Here is a 20351-nt window from a genome sequence, read left to right on the forward strand (position 1 = left end):
TCTTTGAGATCTATTTTTTTTGGGGGCCTTACGTTTATTTCGTGCTGACAGCAGACTTATTGACGACCCTATTTCTAACATTATATTGACTTTGACTGTCACGGAAATATACCTGGATTGCAGTATCAGAACGGCAATAAGGAGTATTGTCAGAACGGTACTGATCGTATATTTTTGCGGAAAGGCGGAACCCGTGCAACGACCTTCACTGTTTTATTTTACCTTGATCATATCTGTACCGCGGGCTCTATCGCTTACCACTCATTCCCCGATCCCTATTTTCGTTCTTCTTTAATCGCCAGCCACTTACCCGTATCAGTTTTTCGAGATTGGTAAGTGATTCATAATCCGCAAACGAAATCACGTGACTGGAGTATCATTGATTGGTTTTATGCATAGGATCACGATATTAACCGGGAAAAATGATGAGAATGCTTTGCCAAAATTGTGATATAGTTTCGGTGTTTTTTTCGTGCCGATTGCGGTGATGATGGTAAGAAGGATAAAATGATATTCCATCTCTGATGTTGAAGGTAATAATTGGGTTGAGATAAAGAATTCGGGATGTGCATTTGTTCAGTTTGAAATTTTGAAGTGAGCAACAGGCATACTGGATAAAGACATACGAGATATACTGAGATTGAAGAATCATACATCAGATCGTTGGATGTATTGCTTGTTGGGAACGAGAAAGGAAGCAAAAAAGAAAAAATAAAGAGTCAAGGACACTGTGATGACCATTTCCGTCGTTTAAGCTGTCCTGGAAATTGTTGTTTCCCGATTGTTCCCTAAAAAAACCAGTAATTTTCTCCTTTCGCTTCTCTTTTCCCTTTTTCCCCCCTCCAATCATACTTTCCTCACTATCGACATTCCGAGTATGCAGTTGCCTTTTCTGCGACGATGTACTAACTATAGCCAAACGATCTGCAATATGTGCTACATCGAAATTGCGATGTTTTTCTTACTGTTTCTCCATTTGTGAATGCATCACTCTGTGATTTTCGACTTATAGTGTATCTGTGTGCGTTCTTCCTTATTGTGATGTTCTCTGCATCGATGAACGAAGTATTGGCTACCTCAAATAGTTTGACGAATATAAATACCCTCATATTTCAATACGAAATAAAACAGTGAATAACATACCAACACGTCTTCTCTATCTTTTCTCTCTGTTGAGACTTCTAAGCTGCCCTGATAGCGCACCTCTTCTTTTCTTTTTGATAACACATGATACCCCTCGGTGTTACTCTTTTCCTTTGATTCTTATTCCAGACAAAAAGACGTTCTGACGACCTGATCTCGATCTGATACATATCGACAAACAATATATCCGGTGCTCAAATACTTTTTGAACCGATTCGATTTTAAATCTCTGGTTTTCCACTTGTATTTTCTTACCGGAAAAACACACAAGAGCGTATGAGCCAGCATGGCAACAGTGAAGAGCGTGCTTCTTTATTGGGATTATTCTTGAGAGAACACAGGTTACCCACATTATCGCAGTAAAAGGTGAGTTATTAAATTCTAGAGAAAGATGACCACTAAGGCAAATTCTATACGAGTATAATACATAGAAAATATATAATGACGATATATAGACATAGGCATAGACATAGGCATAGGCATAGATAGAGACAGAAGTTCGTAAATCGATTATCGGTAGATTGCAAGGCGTTCTTCATCAACTGCCAACTGTTCCTCATCTCTGTTTCCATCATCCTTCATTTATAGTACGATCTGTCACTATCAATGGGGCGACTATACATAATGAATATCAATCCTCTTTAGCTTGAATTAAACATGATCACGTCCCAAGATAGTTCAAATCGACCAAGGAAACATAATCCCCCGCCCCCAAAAAAAGGACTGAAACGGAAAATTACTCAAGCATATTGAATCATCGATAGACTGGGATAAACGTCCGTTTTTTAGAAAAGTAATCGAAAGCTGCGGATATAGGTTCGTTGTTGTTACAACGCACCAGATTATACTGTTGTTGATGTATACTCCATTGTTTTGAGAATGTCTTTTGATATATCGGGAAAAAGAAGAAAAGACATTGAGAGTCATGGACAAGTAGTTGTGTTTGAATCGAAAAATCGATAGAAAAAATAAAGAGAAAGGATCAAGGGTGTTTACTCTGAGCAACCTAAAGATCGGAAGAGAGGTGTTGGTATATTATTTACTGGTTTATTTCGGATCAATCCTCAAGAGTATTTTATACCCGAGAAAAGTGTACTGAAATCTCTGTAGGTGAAAAATGGCTCATTAATCATAATGGTAGGTTCCTGCAACACGCCAGTGATTGGTTTTTATAAAAGACGATCACTGAGATGTATGTTTTCCGAAAAGTGACGTCCTGATACATGTTTTATTGGCGTACTGTATTCGTATACAAAGAAAATTGCGTCAGGCACATTGAATCTAAATCGAGATAATCTTTGCTACAAGACTTCCCAATACGCTGGTTAGTTGGCATATTTGGCAGTATCCTTTTTTATTTTATTTTTCGCCAACCATCAACATCTATTTTTCAAATACACCAAGTCTTACAGAAACGAATACTTTGACATTCAGGCGCACATCGACTAGCGTCACGCCAATACCCATGTATTCCTAATGTACCGGCAAGTCGCTCGGTAACTCACCCTTTTTTTAAGCGATGGCTTACCGGGAAAAATGCATCTCCAAAAAACCAACGGACCAAGAATGGAGTCCAAACTTTGGAAATCAAAGAGTTGGGCTAAGCACCGATTGTATGCCACTGTGCGAACAAAGTTGCCACAAAATCCTGTCGCATCATTGCGTCAAAAAAGTAGTGGCGGCCATCATTTTTGAATATCAAGACGAAAAAAATAATGATGCTTGACGTGTTGTTATTTAATTTAACTGATTTTCTCCCCGGTGGGGGGCCGTCTATTGTCTATTGCTGCTTGGCAAACATCTTGTCAAATGCAACTTTCACCTCTTGATACACTTGGTCAACAGGCATATCGCAGCTCACCTAATCACATAGCACATCCATCATTTTTTTTTTTAATTCCCAGGTTGCAAAAAATTTCAAGATGACAGATTTTGGACAACTTACCGTGGTGACCTTGTTTTGTTTTTCATAGGCTTCGATCACGGGGAAACTGGTATCCTTGAATACTCGGAAACGTTTCTTGATAGATTCGATATTGTCGTCCGCTCTGCCAGAGCTTTCACCGCGCTTCAACAAACGTTTCAACATCACTTCCTCGGGACATTCAAAGTACAGCACCATTTTTGAAGGCACAACCACTTCTTCAAACTTGATTGCCTGATCCATCTTGCGAGGGAAGCCATCCACAAGGAAGCGGGTATTATTGTTCTTGTATTCTTCCTTCATGGCTTGCTCCAATAAAGCAATGGTGACTTCCATAGGCACAATCAAGCCTTCCTTGATGTAGTAATTGATCAATTCACCATACTTGGATCCGGGACGCTTCTGCTCTGCGCGTAACAAATCACCCGCTAACCAAAAAAAAAGTCAATTTCAACGAGAATAGAATATGACATCGAAGCGGAGCTTCACCTGACAAATGGACAAAACCATAATCCTTCTTCAAATTTTCACATTGAGTGCCCTTGCCAGCTCCAGGACCACCTGATCATTTTTGGGGTTTTTTTCATAAAAAAAAATGAGCTACCGTTGCCAAAAAACGAGTATCGGGTGTTTTTCAAGCAACACTTACCTAAAACGAACACGACGGTCACTTCATCAGGTTTGAATGCAGGAATGTCCGTCTCCAACTGTTTGGCAGCTTCCTGCTTCATAGTCTCTTCCATTTGACTGGCCTTTTCTTGCTTAGCTTCCTCCTTGGGCGTTTCTTCCTTTTTCTGAACGGATTCTTTCTTCTGTCGACCGGGATGGGCTTATAAATCGCAGGATGAGCACATTGTCATCAGATGACGATGAGAAAAAAAAAAGAACTTACGCTGGCCTTCTCTGGATTTGACAATCATATAGTAAGCACCGAAACCCATGGAGGCCACAGCCAACATGGCGGGAACACTGGGTGCGCCACCTTGCTTGGGCTTTTGGGTACTGTAGGAACGAAGAACAGGTACCGTTCGCTTGGTAGCGGTAGCGGCAGCGAGGCGAGAATTTACAACGCGAGAAGCAAATGTTCTAAACATGTCCAACAAATATCACGGAATAGACGTAATTCGGTTAACCCGTCGAGCGTCGCTGGTTTCGAGAGAAAGGGAAAAAAAAAATATGGTGATAAAGAAAAAAAACGGGCTTCCAGACACGGGATGTCTGGGTTTAAAATAACTGCGGTTCGGACAGATTTGAGATTTCCCTTTTTTAATATCATCCATTGGAACCCGTCTATCGATTCCTCCTTCAACTTGTGTTTTAAGCGTCTTGTATCCCATCCAGGGTTAAATCGTTACTTGCGACATAAACACTTTCATCCATTCAATTAATCTAATCATCCGTCATCATGTCTGCTGAACTTGCCGTTGTTTACGCTGCTCTTATCCTCCAGGACGACAATGTCGAAATCACTGTAAGCACACCAACACCCAAATCAACATTGGGAACATTCATCGTGTGATCGGCGACATGGGAATTTCTAACTGGTAATGCTTGATTTTTTCTAGGCCGACAAGCTCCAAACCCTTGTCAAGGCTGCTGGTATTGACGTTGAACCCGTCTGGTTCAGCCTTTACGCCAAGGCCCTCGCCGGTCAGAACTTTGGTGAGCTCCTCATGAGCGTTGGTACTCCCGGTGCTGGTGGTGCTGCTGCTCCTGCTGCTGGTGCCGCTGCTGGCGGTGCTGCTGAAGCTCCCGCTGAGGAGAAGGAAGAGGAGAAGGAGGAATCCGATGAAGATATGGGTTTCGGTAAGTTTGGACTTACTGATTCGGTGCTGGTCTGAGTACGCTAACATGTTTCTTTTTTTTTTCTTTAGGTCTCTTCGATTAAAAAAAGAGAGTCAATAAACACTCATGGCCGCTTTCATGACGGGCTAATTGAACCTTTTTCTTCAATTGTTCTGCCTTTTTTTATTGATTGCTGTGGTTTTGAATGGAATGGAATCGATAAACAAAAACACGTCAATCAGTGAGCGAGTTTATCATCGTCAAGAGCAGCAATGAGATCGTGGATAATGTCGTAGCATTCGTTCAGCAATGCTATACAGATCGCTTGGCCTGTGAAAGGGGAATTATTCTCAGTCGATATAATTGCATACAGCCATTTTTTGTCTCGGGAAAAACCCCATTTTTTTATACCTTCAGGAATATTGCCTTCTTCGTCATAAAATACGCCATTAATACGCATATTGTCAATGCTCGCCAGTTTCATTTGATAAGGATAGAGGTCGCGTGCTAGCATCAAAGAAAAGAAAAAATGTCAATGACCGATCCAAGAATGGCGAGCATGGTGGAACAACAACCAAAAAAAACCATACCTGAATCGGGTTTACCCCATTTTGTTACTTCTACAAGACATCGCCGCAGTGTACTGAGCTGATTATGGACAGGCATCAATGCTTCCGCTACTGGCACGTTCTCGCTTAACATCTTGGACATGAGACGATAGCAACCACGCAATAAAAAGTTGATCAACGCTTGACCATCCGGAACAGCTTCCGGTGCCCGAGAATCACGGAACTTGCCATTATGTCGTAGTTTTTCAATTTCTTGCAGTTGCAACTTTTTTCATATTTCCAGTCAATAAAAACCATTCAATGAACTAGTTGGACGTGAATCAATGGAGGTTGTATTTACCTGGAATGTGTACAAATCTGTTTCTCGCAGTGTCCATCGATGAGTCAATGCCAATCGTTCGAGCTGAGCCTTAATTTGCTTTAGACGATCAGCAATAGGCACCAGAGCTTCAGAGACATTGTCTGTTGAAGCAACCAAATCATGAGTTTCCTCGTAAAGCTGTTCCAACAGACCAATAATGAGAGCATGCCCTTTTGGTTTTGGTCCATCTTTTGAAGCTAATATGTCGGATGCTGCATGGTCTATTTGTCGGAGCTAAACTTGATCATCAGTAACATGCTGGCGATGGTGGTGTTGTTGTTGTTGTCCATAAAGCTATTTACTTTTTCTTGGAAAGGATGAATATCATTTGCGGTGAATCCATTCGGATTCTGCGCCATTCGAGATAATTCTCGGCGTAGATCCACTAGTGCTTCCTGCGTTGGTTTCCTAGTATTAGAAACGAATGAGTATCATGCCTCCAAACATGTGTAACCCGCCTGTGGATATCCAAGCAAAAAAAAAAAAAAAAAAAAAAAGGCAAGGCAAGGCAAGGCAAGGCAAGGCAAGGCTGAAGCTTACAATTTTGGCGACACATCGCGAATGGTGATCAAGAGGCTTTCCAGAGCAGATTCTAACAGTCTCCATGTTAATAAATAGATGTCATTCAAATTTGTTATTTTTGAGCTTACTGCAGCGTGCATGTTTTTGTTTCAACAAATCAAGAAAGTAAGAGTGAGTGCCTTGGGAACGTTGCGAGTCAGCCTCAAGGATGTCGGCTATATCTTGCAGTCTTTCCTCAATTTCAATAAGGATAGAGTCAGTGTAAATTCCCATTTGAGATAACTGATCCAAATAACGCTGTATTTTCCAAAAACAAAAATTTTAAGGTTAATTGGCCATCGAATAAAAATATCATGCAGCGTAACATACTTCAACTGTTATCAGCTGGGCGTACACCGCCGGACCTAAACAAAGGAGATAAGCAATGCATACACATTTTTTTGTTATCAGTGGCAGAATAAGGTGCACACGAATTCAATGTACTTTCGCGGTTTCTTCCAATGCTCATAAAGAACAGTGACAATAGGGACATGACATCGTCGAGCACGTCATTCACTCGATTGCGTGTGCTTGCTTCCCAGATCTTGTTCTGACGTATGGAACCGATACGTTCAACTTCCTTCTCTGTTTCTTCATACAAGGCGACAATAATATCAGGCTTTGGATACGATTCCCGGTCTTTTTTCAAAGCTGACAATTTATGGCGAATGGTGATCAGGTTTTCAAGGACAGGTATTTCTGGTTGAAGGTCGGGTCAGTGTCAATGGAAGCAGCATAAGCTCAGTCCAGAAAGAGAAAGAGTACCTTGAACTGGAATTGTACCGAGAGTCATGGGGAGATAAAGGAAGAAGATTATAGAATGGGAGAATTGAGGGAATTTAAGTAACCAAGAAAGTTTCTGCAAGTAAAGGAGAAAACGTCACTTTGGAAAGGTTGGATTGAGTTTGAAATAAGGAAAAAGGATGGGGTTCCCTTGCTGGTAATCGTTGCTTCAGAAGGGAAATTAAAACATCGAAAATTCAAAGAGAAGAGTGACCTCAATTATTCAATTGAATTTATAGAATTCGACTTTTTTATTTACGCATACGCTTTTTAAACTTTTCAGCAACAAGTTCATCAGTAGCCATCTGTCGTTTATCCAGCCTTGGTTTGGTTTCCGGTGTCCGAATTTGCTTCTCGAAATTAGCAGGCACATTCACTGCGAGAGAAAAGAAATCAATACCTTGGTCAACACAAATCACAGAAAATGAATAGGATGAGATGGGCTTACATTCATTCTTATAACCTGGAGGCTTATTCTGTTGATAAAAGAAAGCATGAATAAGGCATATGGACGCATGGACAATTTGAACAGGATACTTACTGCTTCTTCCTGGCTTTCATCCATGAGTTTTCGTTTGGCACGCTCGGTTTCTTCGATATTTTTTAGTCGTACACTAAAACCAAATCACCCGTCAATCGACGTTTTTTATCCGATCCCTTTTCATCCGATCTTCAACTTACTCGATACCCAGATCGACTTCAGGAATAGCTGTGAGCATCTGCGTGGATAATTGTACATTGCCTTCTTCGAGCCGCTTCTTCGCGGTCTGTAACCGTTCGGGAACACGGTATAATTCTTCATAAATATCTTTAAGTCCTTCTGTTTTTTGTTCTTCTTCAGCCTCGTCCGCTTTGTATGTCTCGCCTCGTCTTTTCCGCAGTTCTTGTTCAATATACGCCATCCTAACATCAGAAATACATCATGCAACACCATCAGCAAACCCATGTTTTACCCAAAAATACAACATCACATTACATATGCTTATCCACATCCACGGCATTGGTCTGCGTGGTGAAACTGTCCAATTTTAATTTTTTCTCAGCACCATCCTCGTCGTTGCCTGCACGAAGAGCATCTTTATCCACGAGTCCTTCCAACTTCAAATTCCAAGCATCGTCGTTGGATTTCTTTTTCTTTTTCTTTTCCACCCCTTTGAACAGTTTTTCAGCGTCAATGCCGCCATGTTTTTTACGTAGTCGCCTTAATTCTTGCAACTCTTCAATAGTAGCACTAAGGAATGGAGTAGCTCGAGTGAGACACTTTTTTGGATCTTTGGGTTGTCACAGCTGTAATCCTTTCGATCTTCTATCCAAAAGGTTACCTTATATCCTCGGCTTCACCTTGGTTATCATCGCTAGCCAGAACTTGAAGATCTGATTCCTCGTCAGAATCTAGCTTCTTCTTTCTGTAATTCCGTTGCTTCTTGACCATCGGCATCTCGTTTCAACTGTAAGAGAAGCGTTCAATTCACCGTCACATGATTCGTTTTCAACAAGAGCGGAGTGTGAAGCCACCGGTGCGGGCATCAATTACGCTTTATCTGCAGTGTTCAAACAAAGCACGGCCATGTAACATTGTAAAACCAATTGATATCGTATACACCATTTATATGAATAATGAGTGGACAAGACAGAAATCACGGCTCTAATATTATATTACAATTTGTTTATTCTGTAGCTTACAGAAATTTTGCCAATTGCATTGAAAAGTTTTATAAAAAAATAGACCATGTTTCCGAGTCGCAAAAGTCATTCTTTATGCTCTTATAGACTGTTTAAATCCATAGTATCAATAGGTAGGCGCTTAGCAACGGCGGTTCAGATGAACTGATGATGAGTTATATTGTCTGTGAAATTCTCGAGTCCAAAAAAACAAAATAAGCTCTTCAATACAACTTGATGTTATTGTTGTTTCAAAAGGTCTGTCAAAACCTTTTAATTTAACTGGACAGCAGCGAATTGTGCGGGATTAATGAAGGGTAGTTTTATTTTGAAAGGGTACCGCCCCATAAAGGTTCAATATCAATAATAGACCAAGTAGCAAAATCTCCGTACTGCAGAAACCCCGGAAGGAGTGCTTTTAGTGATCTCGCCCATGTATCTGATTTCTCATAAATCTCATTGTATGGATCCTGCTGTAGAATGGGATGCCGTCAACTTTGATAGGTTCTTTTCTAATACACGCAGGTTACGCGGCATGGTTATAAAAGTCAAATCATTGTGCATAGTAAGCTTATGAATTAAATTTGCTCAAGGGGTCAGATAACTTTCAGTTGGCTCGATTTGATCTTTCAGCGAAAGGCAGCACACTAAGCTATCCAGAGATACATCATCAAAGCCCATGATCCACCAAGGTAATCTTTTTTCAGTGAGAAGAACGAATCAAATGGCTGAGATGGAAATGTCACTGTGATCACAATGGGCTGAGCAATCGGTGTCTGCTGGCGGACCAAAAAGGAATAACACAAAGTTTCATCCAAAATAGTCATCGTTGCACCAGAGTAACGTTCTTCATTGAGAATACCATCGCACGGAGGTAGCACGCGATGGATGCCCCTCATGTTATGCAAGCCAGTCTTTTACTTTATCAAACTTCTAATGAATAACCGTCATATCTTGTATGCAAAGATTTCTATTGTAGGAAACAACAGTCATGACAAGCCTTTTGTCAGCTATTGTACGTATTGATGAAAGATCATTGCATATGTCCGTGACTGCCCTGCAAAGGCATCATTGGAAAATTGGGTGTAAGAAAAAAAAAAACTTGTTTGCGACCTACATCAAAAGTCTGCAGAAACTTGCCCGCCTAGTTGAATAATAAGATCCAAAAAAAAGTGACACTTGCACTCGCGAAACCTCGAAAGGATACTGCAGTATTATTCGATGCCAGAGAGATATAGATATGAGCCACACCTTTAAACAGAGATTGCCAGCCTATGTGTGTTACGTCAAATTCGTCTGAGAATCCTGAAAGCAGAAAGTGCAGGGGGAAAACAGAGGAAATCGGTGTGAAAACTAAATGACGAAGGTTTTTTTTTTTTCTTCCTTTTGGCGGTTGCGCATCGTTGACACTAAAAACCTTGCTTCCAAGATCATAAGCTCCTTTTTTTATTTTCCTTTTCTAATCTTTCCTTTTTTTTCGTGCTTTTTTCGCAATTCTTTTTTAAAATTTTGCTTTTGGTGGTGAAATACTTAGTTTTTCTCTGACAAAATTGACCGATTGCACGAGTAAATTATACTTGCGCGTCGATTTTACAACGATCAAAATTGTCCTCAAGCTCATTTTCGAATTTTCGCTTGGATTCGATTATTTGTCCCCTCTTTTAATAAGGCAATATCTCGAAGATATCGACATAAAAAAGTGAAAACGACGGAGATCCTCATCTTATCTGACAATCAACCACATCCTTTTTATTCTCTATGAAACATCTGAATAAATCAAGCAAAACACTCGACATTCGTTTAAAAGAGGAAAAGTTCTATTTTCCAGGTGAAACTATAGAAGGTACAAGGATGTTCACCATGGTGAAGCCTCGATGGCAATTCTGACATGGCACCCAAGTGAATGCTGACTCCCATCCAACCTAGGCCATGTGCTTTTCCACCCAAAGACGCCAACCAAAGCGAACCATCTTATCCTACGATTTTCTGGACAGGTTATACTCTCTATCAAGGAGAAGGATACCATTGTATTATTTCAAAACACAAAGATCGTCGCGGTATCTGAGGAAGAAGGTTCCAAAGTGCATGTTCTCGAAGCCAAGCCGCATCAATTTCCTTTTAAATTCACGGTACCTGAAGATATCGAATTACCGAGCACCATGGAAGTAAGTTTCACATTGGATCCCCAACTCCCATCGTTTTTGGTTGTCTCAAATTTTTCGGCACAGTTTGGAAAGAAAGCTTCTGTTCGATATTTCTTGACAGCCATTCTCGACCGCCCAATGGTACTCGAATCTTTATGCCCCAAATCAGAATTTACCATACCCATTTTGGAATACATCAATATTGAATCATCACAGTACCGACAGCCGAAAATCCAGGATACCGACATGATTCTCACTTTGGGAAACACCACCCAACAGTGTCACATACGCGCATATATACCGAGATCGGGCTATACAAGAGGTAAGTTAACCTTTCGTGAATCCTGCGATTCTTTATATTCATGCATTGGACCATCCCTTCGTCCACCCAGGTGACATTATTCCGTTGGTGATGGCCGTGACTTGTACTGAGCCGGTCCAACAGAAAAAGGCTATTTCCGTTGAACTTATGCGAATCACCGAAATTGAAACCGGAAAGTAAGTTTCTCAAGCACCACCGTCGTTCAACGTGCAGTATGCACGCGATCAAATATCATACATATTATTGACAACAAAAAACGCAATACAGACAAGCTGTGACCAAGGAAGAAGTGCTACGCATGACCGAAAATGACATCAATATCATGGGACCCATTCCATCCGCACAGTCCATTCATTGCAAAATTCTTATCCCGACCTCAACACCGCCGACGATCCACTTCCACAATACCACACTGCGTGTTCACTACAAAGTCCGCATTCAGAGTCCCAAGATCGATACGAGTAGCAGCTGCGGAGATAGTTCCATCGATATGCCGATCGTGATTGGAACGTGGCCGCGTGCAGCGGTTCCCATTGATGATGACGGTGACGATAATGAAAGTCTGGACACCGAGATGATGGATACGATAACGGCACTGGGAATGGATAAAGAACCTGCTACACATCGCAGTTCCTCCATGAATTACGCGCGTGATAATATGAGGAATGGATTGAATGGTCGAGTAACGACAGATCGCGCCTCAGAAGCCATGTCCTTGGCGCGAGGACGGCATCCCCCCGCTTCGGCTGGTTATCGGTCTCCGGTCACGCTCATGGGCAAAGAAAATATACTGGATGTAGACGGTGTCCATCGTTCAAGTTCCATCGCTTCACGTTCCTCGGAAAGATCGTACAGCTCTTTCTCTTCACAGTACTCTAACCGTTCTTGGGATAGTGGCACCTGCCTTTCCAGGAACACATCAATTGCTACTACCGTTTCCGATCATACCCCATCGAGCGCTCACCAAACTCCAAGAGTCATGCTATCTCCTCAACTGGCACCAGCAACCAAAGGCAATTCACACTCTCAAGAGCGACCATCCAACCACTCAGCTGTCGAACTTTCTTGTCAACAGGTTCATTCCTTGGCCTCTACTCCTTGTACGACCAATGCCAACCATAACTCATCTCGCAATCACAACCGTGACTTTTCCTCACAATATCACACATTCGCTTCGCAACCAGTCCCCCGATACGTTATGTCTCCATGCGACGTCTCTAACAACACGTCTTCTGCAACATCTCCATCTGCAGGGTATACGAACTGGCCTGCAAAGCCGATCTATCTCGAGCCCCGACCTTTGAATCATTCTCCACCATCATCTCCACGTTTGCTCACACATGCTTATAACGTGGATGATGTACCAGTTCAGATACTGCAACCTGTCGCTCCTTCGAATCCTTCCCGGCCTGTGTCACCCCCTTTTAATCATCGAGTGTTAACTAGCCGACGCCCGAGCCACGACATTAGCCGACCTACGGTACTCAAGTTAAAGACGGACAATGCCGCTAATTCTATTTCTCAAGTAATGCACCAAGTCGAAACCAAGATGAATTTGGATACAATTGTAAATTCGGACGACGTTTCGAATGATGAGAGCTCAGATGATTCGGAGGATGACTTGTTAAGTATCTTGAGTAAGCAGCGTAAGCATCAAGCCCGCAAAGCACGGCAACAAGAATCACATCATCATTCAGCCGTATTATCAACAGGCAACTGAAGACAAAATTCTCCAAACCCATATGCATCACCTACATTATTGTTCATTTCTTCTAAATTGTAATTTTTTTGCATTCATTTTGTTACCCTTTTTTTTAATATCCATCCTATTTATGAGATCCATATGCGTAAAGTAATACATAGAAAGTAGTCCACTTGTAGTTATTATTACTATATCGCGGCATGTCTCGCATCGGTGGCAATATTGCATGACTGTAGTAAAAAGTAAGCTCAAACAGGGTGCACAGGGTGGTGAAGATCAGTTCCAAACTCCGCCGTACATTCATTTTGGGACAAATGATCAAATGGGGGGTTTTGGTTTTCTACCCTTTTGCGAAATAATAGATTTTTTAAAAAAAAGAACCGCTGCCGGCTGTCGATGACTTTCAAAGATCGTACAACAGAATTTCATGCTGTCGTTGAACGCATTCGCTCGCGCAGCCATAGTTCATCGGCATTAGAGCGACGTGCGCTCTTGTCATCACCAAAGCCATCTTCACCTAAAGCCAAACATCACGCTCGAAGCGAATTCTCACTCATGGCGGCCGAAATCAGTCGCAACATTACAAATACAGCAGGCAAATTAGAAAAACTGACTCGATGTAAGCATTTCAGCTGCCATGGATTCATCCGTGCAAAAAACTTGTATTGATGTTTGGCGCTATTTTTTAGTGGCAAAACGAAAAACGCTCTTCGATGACAAACCAGTAGAAATCAGCGTATGTAGAAAGAGCAGCTATTGAACACATACAACATTAACAGGATACTCATGGTCGCATTCTCTACTTTATAGGAATTAACCTTCATCATAAAACAAGACATTGCCAAACTTAATAAGCAGATTGCGATGCTCCAAGAATATACAAAGAGCCAGCGGCAGTCGTCAAAGCAAGCAAACGAACATACGTCAAATGTTGTGGTGGCATTGCAAAGCAAGCTAGCCGATACATCCATGAGCTTCAAAGATGTCTTGGAAATACGAACAGAGGTAGGCGGTTCCCAGGAACTATATTAGCCTGATTTTTTTTTTTTGGCCATTGTATCTAACCGTTTTGTTGAAAGAATATGAAAATGTCCAAGGATAAACGGGACCAATTTCTATTTTCTGCAGCAGAGCAGACATCAGAGCCCATGCTAGGTAAATCCCTTTAATATGGCCACAAATCCGAATCATAGTAATAACCTTGGGTATACAATAAGGCAATTCACCACTTTTAAAGTCACGTCGACGTGGCCCGGGAGGAGAATCGCCTGGCAGCAGTCATACATACCAACCACACATGGAAGAACAACAAGAATCCACATTATCCCTAGGCATACCCATGATATCTCAACAGCAGCAGCAACAACAACAGGAAATGATGGTTCTTGAACAAGATCGTTATATTGAAACTCGTTCAACGGCGATCGAAAGTATCGAAAGCACCATCGCCGAACTGGGTTCGATTTTCCAGCAGCTGGCCACCATGGTAGCGGAGCAACGCGAAACAGTGCAACGGTAAGTCATTGGTTGTGGAATGAGCATGAATTCGCCAAGGTAACTTATACATGGAAAAACTGTAGTATTGATCAAAATACGGATGATATCGAAATGAATGTCATGGGTGCTCAGAGGGAACTTTTGAAATACTACACTAATATTAGCTCTAATCGCTGGTTAATCATCAAAATATTTGTAACTATTGTGTTCTTTTTCTTGGTATTCACCCTGATAATGTAAAAAGAAAAAAAGAAAACTGTCACTGTGTAAACTTTTTATTACAGCATCGCAGGGAATCCCATTGTCCCTAAAATGCACACTTTTTGTCAATGTCCTGTGGTCATTTCTTTTCAACTACCTTTGAGTACGACTCCAACTCCCAAATTTTGCCACTTTCTCCTCTTGTTTTCAGAACAAGTTTAACGATAGTATTGCTACTTAGATCGATGATGGAAACAAAGTAAAACATACACTATATTTCCATAATTTTCAACCGACGATCAATTCAGTAACCTTTGGCTCTCTTTTGGTCCTGAGGCTGATAATCATGCCAGCTTTAAATGGCTCGCTCTGACAGAAATACTTTTCGTAAAAAAAAGAATAAAAAATTATAATACTGTTTTTTAAGACCCTGTAGCTTTGCTGTGAACGATGACTGATGAATAGTGCAAAAGCTCGCAGACATAGGAAGGATTTCATGAGTCATCGGTGATTGAAAAAACAAACAATCGGTTTGAGTTTCGTGGTTATGGGAGGCTTGCCAGGCTAAATTTTTTTCTACCCCACTTCCTGCACTCTTTTTCTTTTCTTTTAATAATATAACCTATATAGTTTCGCAGACGATTCTAGAGGTGCATAATCACTAGATGCTAAAGAGAAGAGGCTTACGTTGTATTAACTTGGGTTTATTTCAACTTTTTCTCCAATTAGGATCGTTTGTCTGTACATGCTTTTATCCCTACAATGTATTACTACGACAATCCAAGCAGCAGTTACCACAACGACAGGACCAATCTCAACACCGACAATGAAAACGACAACAATAACAGCGATCATGCGCAACCTCTCTTCAGCCAACCATTTGAGCCATCTCACCACTTGCAAACGGCCGTAGACAACGACTTGTCTTATCTTTCTCTTGGCAATATGGGATCGCACAGTTACGACCCTTCTTATTTGAATGAGATGTTGTTTCCAGGGTCGGGGGTGGATTCTCACATGTACTTGAACAAGGAATGGGACGATATGTATATAGGGCAGGACTTTATGACCCACGAAGCACTACCAGACTCGCAACAGCAACAAGGCTACGGCGACAACCCTGCTTTGTTTATGCCATTGACTTCTAACGAAGGAGAACAACATCCACCATCCCAAACCTCTCAGGAAAAGTCGAATTTGTTTTTATCACTTGCCGAACAGGAACAACAAGCTATTTTATTATCCGATCCTAACTTTTTACGGCAACACCAACTTTTGCAAGATAAACAGAAGGCTATGCAAAAATTGGAAGCGGAAGAACAGGGGTCGATCACCACATCCACTCGATCCAACTTATCTGCCATGTTCGACCCACCGCCGGAAACCGAAGTTCGTGAAGAGCCACCAGGGGACGCTGCACTGCGAGAAACGCAGTTCACGGACCGCACTTCCAGCCAAGCGCAGCAGTCCGAAACGCCGACATCCAAGCCTGCGAACAGACTGGGAGGGAAATCGCAGGCCAGAAAAGACTTGACTAAACGTAGTCAGACCAATCGTAAATCCACCAACCCTATTCCAATCAGCGGTACTCCTTCCTCCAGCGGCAAACCATCCTCGTCCTCTTCTGTTCCCACCGAAGTCGACCATCAACGCCGCTTCAACGAGTTGCAGGCAAGATTTCGCATCAACTATGCACGCAAATCCAGTCCCAATCAGAAAAATGCCGCATCTTCCTCTACAAGCTCGTCCTCCTTTTCCGGTACACCTAGCAGCTTAGGCCGGATCCAGACACAACCTCAACATACCACGGCATCCTCGGCTTCGCGCTATACATTCTCCACAAACGAATATCATTCTTCTACTCCCACATCCACCGTAGCAGATCCTCAGCAGCAGCGGCAGCAGCAGCAGCAGCAACAACCACTGGGATCCGATCAGGGTCGACCTTTATCTTCCATTTCCATTCAAGATCCTCCTGTATCCTATGATGGTATTCCCAACCAAGGGGTAGCCATTCCTGGCAATAATCGTGATAACGCGTCTTCATTGTCCTCTTCTTTTGGTGCTCAACCATCCTCATTTCCTTCACGTACCATGCCTATTCAGATTCAGCGCATGCAACGAGCGAACGCATCCCAACCTTTCGATGCCGAACAACATCAACGTCGTCTAGATGATCAGCTGGTCAAAGTCGATTTTGATGATATTACCGTCACAGAGCTCAAAGAGATGTTAAGGCAGCGAGGTAAGCCGGCCACTGGGAAAAAAGCGATCCTATTGCAGCGATTGCAGGAGGAGCGTGAGCTGATCAAGGCCATGCGTGATGGCCGCCAAAATCGTCATTCGCAACCTCCACCGGCATCTGCGCGATCGCAGGAAACAAGTCGACCTCGATCATTCCAAGGCTCTTCGCCAATGACGGTGAATGTTGGATCACCCCAATCGCCAATGATAGGCAGCCCTTCTTCTGTGTCCAACTTTATTCCCGGATCCCCCAGCGCTGCACTCAACCGATCCATGGCCAATATTCACATTGGCTCACCACCCATGTCGGCTTCTCATCCCCGTCGATACTCACCCTATGCTACCCCCAGCTCACCGCGCTTGGGATCTTCATCACCGAAATTACAGGCTCAGCAATCCGTTTACTCATCGTCTCTACCTACCAACGATATTGCGTCTTCCCCCAATTATCAGCATCCCTCCTTGTCATCTTCTTTTTCATCACGCATACGTCCCTCTTATTATCACCATGGCTGGGGAACGAATTATGGACCCAACGGCCGACCTAAAACGTATGCACCTTTTACATCGTCGGCCTTGGCCACGCCTGATCGGGATGATGACCACGACCCATTTGATGATATCGAATACCATAATGGACAGACAGATATCATCGAGAGCGAACCATCTTATAAGGCTGAAGATTCATCAATATCCGGTTCCGTGAAAATGGAAGGCTTAGAGTGGATGGATTCTTCCATTCAATCATTGCTGCAACAACAAGGTAAAACCTAGTTGGACCCTTTGAACTACCTTTGTCATGATCGACTCAGGCATGGACTGTTTGATTTAGGTTTGGCGATGCCTGCAAATGATGAGAATGCAGACAATCTTCTGTTTCCCGAAGGATTGACTCAAGAGCAGTTCATGGCTTTGATCGGCAACCAATGCGTTCCTAGCGATCACAATGACACTGCGGGTCTGTTTAAGGCTGAGGATCTGCATCGTTATTCTGATATCGATTACAATACTTTATTCGGCAACGAGAACAACCATCTGTCACAAGCTTATTCGTCAAGTTATAGACAAGAGAATGGAGGAGGTGGTGACACCACGGATGGCATACACAGTGGTCATAATTGGTAGATAGTCGTTTTGTGGCCCTTTGTAGTTGCGATTTTGTACAAAAATAACCGTTTGCAAGAACCCAAAATTTAAAAAACCGCTCTTGTTTGTTGCTCTTGAGAATTGTCTAAATTGGCAGAAATACCAAAAGGTATTTGTAGTGTCACCAGGCAGCTTTTTCTCCCTAGTAATCGCATTCTGTATGTCAAAAATGCATCGTACCAGACACGTCAACTTAGTCTTCATTTCATTTGCCGAGAAAGAAACCTATCATCCTTGTTAATCATCTGATCGAAAAACCAAAATTTCCTTCTTGTTGTTTCATGAATAATCATTGGTTTTTTTTTTTTTTTGGTTCCCCATAATATATTTTTTTTTTTACTTCTTCCGCCATTAGTAATCATCTATTATTAAATATATTCTCCTTTCTATCGTCAATGGTCATCTTCATATGTCGTTCGGTTCCTGCCATTAGGGTATAGTTGCGTGATTGGGGAGGCTCAGCCCGACTAATCCAGGACATTCGACGTGAGAATACGGAGATTGAAGATGGCCAATTAAAAGAAAATGACATCATGACTAAGCGAGCCCTCCAATTGGCTGTTGAGGCTGGAAAACAACGGACGGCGCAGTCTTGACAAATACAAAAAAAAAAAAATTAATGGTATAAAAACCCCAACGGGATCGGAAATTGGGACGTTTGTCTCTTACTTAATCAAATTTTTTAATACCATGCCTATCGTCGAACCCAAGAACCTTCAAGAATTCAACCAGTTGATCAACAACAGCAAGCTTGTGGTCGTTGACTTTCATGCTACCTGGTGCGGTCCTTGCAAGTTGATCGCTCCCAAGTTCGCAAAGTTGGTCGACGTCTACCCTGACGTCGTTTTCGCCAAGGTTGATGTTGACGAGGTTGCTGTAAGTTTAATAGTTTTGGAAAGGGGGATTGTGGAATCGAAGAGGAATTAGAGGAATTGATCAAGAGCGTGTTATCTGACCGGTTTTTCTCTTTTTCTTTAATGATATAGGATGTTGCCTCCCACGTTTCAGTCCGTGCTATGCCCACTTTCATGTACTTTATCAATGGCAACAAGGTTGATGAAGTCGTCGGTGCCAGCCTCAAGGATATCGAGGATAAGATCAAGACTCACAGTGCTTAAGTCTAAACTTTTGAACATTGTACTTCCCCTCTGTCATTTGTCATAAAATTCGTATATAAAGTTTGCTTAGCCTGTGTCCGGCAAAAATGACGTTATATTTTACGCGTTAATACCATAAGAGAGAAGTCCCTAGTTAGTGTCTGGGCTTAGACATATTTTTTAGTTCTAATCGTGTTGTTTGGAAACCACGGCAATATTGAGAAGCGTCATGCTGAACGTTACTTCCCAAGAGAACATCGAGCATTCGCTTTTCCATGGCACTCGTCTGTTCATCAATAGAACTCCGCTTTGAAGCTTTTTATTACGTTGTTCCATGATTCAGCTGAAAAAGTTTTGGCGGTTCCACCGTCAGCGAGTCTCTATTTTTAAGAAAAATCATCTTACGAAAAAGAAATTTTAGTGTATTCTTTCCGTTATTTCGAGTGGTGATGGCTAAAAGAAATGCGCTTTTTGTTTATTTTCTTCGTTATATTTATGAGGTGCTGTTGTCAACGATGAAACAATTCTGTTGATATCACAGTTTGAAGAAGGAGAAATGAATGAGACTTTTAATGCGATATATTGATTAACTGACAGGCGCCTGACAGAAGGTGATGGATTGTCAGCAATATAAAAAGTTAGAGCGATTCTACAAATCATTGTGGAAATGGTGATGTTCTGGGAGCCGATGTAGTAACTCAGATCTTGGCTGCTTGTCTACAAAATGTGTCCTGGTAAAGAGAAGGGTTGGAAGTGCTTTCACGACTATATTTGAATGCGTCCGAAGCAGGGAGTTGCATAAAAGCGGGTTGAACCAACCATTAGAATGTGATCCGTTAGACCAAAGTGGACACAGTGGTCCGGACTAATGTCAGCGTCCAATGCGCCTTGTCCTGGTTTGGCCAACACGATGTTGTCTTGCAGGGTTCCCTTGGGTAAAAAAGCATCATGTTCAAATAATTTATGAATTTCCTTATGTGACAGTGACTTACAGCAACAAAAAGAAAAAGGAGCCACATACTTCCTATTTGCTGTCTACCGCACCTATGCCGCTCAGGCAATGATGGGGGTTAGACGGTCAGATATATGCAGCTTACAAAATTATGGAAAAAGAATCCACTTTTTCTTTTGACACGAAACACGGACAACTATATGTGTCAAGGGATCGGTCAGTTTCAGCTTGGAGCAAGAAAGACCACATATAAAGACA

The 20351-nt window shown here is 42.1% G+C and overlaps 9 protein-coding genes across 9 annotated transcripts; 5 read left to right on the forward strand and 4 right to left on the reverse strand.

Annotated features, from left to right (window-relative positions):
- Positions 1-1143: 1143 nt before the first annotated feature.
- BYT42DRAFT_576367 (uncharacterized protein) lies at positions 1144-1450 on the reverse strand (the record flags this gene model as incomplete). Its single annotated transcript, XM_051569049.1, has 1 exon — positions 1144-1450. A coding segment is annotated over one exon (187 nt), but the record flags the coding sequence as incomplete, so codon positions are not given.
- Positions 1451-2808: 1358 nt separating this feature from the next.
- On the reverse strand, positions 2809-4351 carry BYT42DRAFT_576370 (adenylate kinase-domain-containing protein). The gene is made up of 5 exons (XM_051569050.1): positions 3960-4351; positions 3717-3896; positions 3557-3628; positions 3089-3495; positions 2809-3004 (listed from the first exon to the last, which is right to left on the reverse strand). Exons 1-5 carry the CDS (start codon positions 4159-4161, stop codon positions 2924-2926), a joined length of 942 nt encoding a protein of 313 aa, XP_051421704.1. The 5' UTR covers positions 4162-4351; the 3' UTR covers positions 2809-2923.
- A 120-nt stretch (positions 4352-4471) lies between these two features.
- BYT42DRAFT_576372 (60s acidic ribosomal protein-domain-containing protein) lies at positions 4472-4873 on the forward strand (the record flags this gene model as incomplete). Its single annotated transcript, XM_051569051.1, has 2 exons — positions 4472-4538; positions 4633-4873. Coding segments are annotated over 2 exons (308 nt in total), but the record flags the coding sequence as incomplete, so codon positions are not given.
- BYT42DRAFT_576373 (uncharacterized protein) lies at positions 4633-7333 on the reverse strand. Its single transcript, XM_051569052.1, has 11 exons — positions 7109-7333; positions 6788-7042; positions 6674-6708; positions 6433-6601; positions 6323-6374; positions 6085-6190; positions 5762-6016; positions 5443-5686; positions 5264-5359; positions 4944-5182; positions 4633-4875 (listed from the first exon to the last, which is right to left on the reverse strand). Exons 1-10 carry the CDS (start codon positions 7134-7136, stop codon positions 5091-5093), a joined length of 1332 nt encoding a protein of 443 aa, XP_051421706.1. The 5' UTR covers positions 7137-7333; the 3' UTR covers positions 4633-4875; positions 4944-5090.
- Positions 7334-7377: 44 nt separating this feature from the next.
- On the reverse strand, positions 7378-8564 carry BYT42DRAFT_615608 (hepatocellular carcinoma-associated antigen 59-domain-containing protein; the record flags this gene model as incomplete). The annotated part of the gene is made up of 6 exons (XM_051571976.1): positions 7378-7502; positions 7575-7602; positions 7668-7740; positions 7808-8029; positions 8103-8357; positions 8449-8564. The coding sequence occupies 6 exons, from the start codon at positions 8562-8564 to the stop codon at positions 7378-7380; spliced, it is 819 nt and encodes a 272-aa protein (XP_051421707.1).
- Positions 8565-10546: 1982 nt separating this feature from the next.
- BYT42DRAFT_615609 (uncharacterized protein) lies at positions 10547-12974 on the forward strand (the record flags this gene model as incomplete). The annotated part of the gene is made up of 5 exons (XM_051571977.1): positions 10547-10631; positions 10715-10953; positions 11017-11254; positions 11325-11430; positions 11522-12974. 5 exons carry the CDS (start codon positions 10547-10549, stop codon positions 12972-12974), a joined length of 2121 nt encoding a protein of 706 aa, XP_051421708.1.
- Positions 12975-13352: 378 nt separating this feature from the next.
- Positions 13353-14693, forward strand: BYT42DRAFT_594538 (t-SNARE; the record flags this gene model as incomplete). The annotated part of the gene is made up of 6 exons (XM_051570778.1): positions 13353-13575; positions 13646-13692; positions 13767-13961; positions 14036-14111; positions 14174-14471; positions 14537-14693. The coding sequence occupies 6 exons, from the start codon at positions 13353-13355 to the stop codon at positions 14691-14693; spliced, it is 996 nt and encodes a 331-aa protein (XP_051421709.1).
- A 723-nt stretch (positions 14694-15416) lies between these two features.
- BYT42DRAFT_547483 (uncharacterized protein) lies at positions 15417-18023 on the forward strand (the record flags this gene model as incomplete). Its single annotated transcript, XM_051565951.1, has 2 exons — positions 15417-17661; positions 17731-18023. 2 exons carry the CDS (start codon positions 15417-15419, stop codon positions 18021-18023), a joined length of 2538 nt encoding a protein of 845 aa, XP_051421710.1.
- A 689-nt stretch (positions 18024-18712) lies between these two features.
- BYT42DRAFT_576383 (thioredoxin-like protein) lies at positions 18713-19263 on the forward strand. Its single transcript, XM_051569053.1, has 2 exons — positions 18713-18920; positions 19031-19263. Exons 1-2 carry the CDS (start codon positions 18735-18737, stop codon positions 19160-19162), a joined length of 318 nt encoding a protein of 105 aa, XP_051421711.1. The 5' UTR covers positions 18713-18734; the 3' UTR covers positions 19163-19263.
- Positions 19264-20351: the final 1088 nt, after the last annotated feature.

The sequence above is a fragment of the Radiomyces spectabilis genome (assembly GCF_025331425.1).
Source record: "Radiomyces spectabilis strain NRRL 2753 chromosome Unknown BYT42scaffold_9, whole genome shotgun sequence".
In the NCBI taxonomy this organism is placed as follows: domain Eukaryota; kingdom Fungi; phylum Mucoromycota; class Mucoromycetes; order Mucorales; family Radiomycetaceae; genus Radiomyces; species Radiomyces spectabilis.

Excerpts from the sequence above, each read along its gene's own strand:
- BYT42DRAFT_576373 (XM_051569052.1), bottom strand. The coding sequence starts at position 7,136 with ATGACTCTCGGTACAATTCCAGTTCAAG. Across the intron at positions 5,360-5,442 it reads ATGGGGTAAACCCGATTCAG|CACGCGACCTCTATCCTTAT; the intron begins GTATGGTTTTTT and ends CTTTGATGCTAG. Across the intron at positions 5,183-5,263 it reads AGAAGGCAATATTCCTGAAG|GCCAAGCGATCTGTATAGCA; the intron begins GTATAAAAAAAT and ends CCCCTTTCACAG.
- BYT42DRAFT_576383 (XM_051569053.1), top strand. The coding sequence starts at position 18,735 with ATGCCTATCGTCGAACCCAAGAACCTTCAAGAATTCAACCAGTTGATC. Across the intron at positions 18,921-19,030 it reads TTGATGTTGACGAGGTTGCT|GATGTTGCCTCCCACGTTTC; the intron begins GTAAGTTTAATA and ends TTAATGATATAG.
- BYT42DRAFT_576370 (XM_051569050.1), bottom strand. The coding sequence starts at position 4,161 with ATGTTTAGAACATTTGCTTCTCGCGTTGTAAATTCTCGCCTCGCTGCC. Across the intron at positions 3,496-3,556 it reads TGGTTTTGTCCATTTGTCAG|CGGGTGATTTGTTACGCGCA; the intron begins GTGAAGCTCCGC and ends TTTTTTGGTTAG. Across the intron at positions 3,005-3,088 it reads AACAAAACAAGGTCACCACG|GTGAGCTGCGATATGCCTGT; the intron begins GTAAGTTGTCCA and ends CTATGTGATTAG.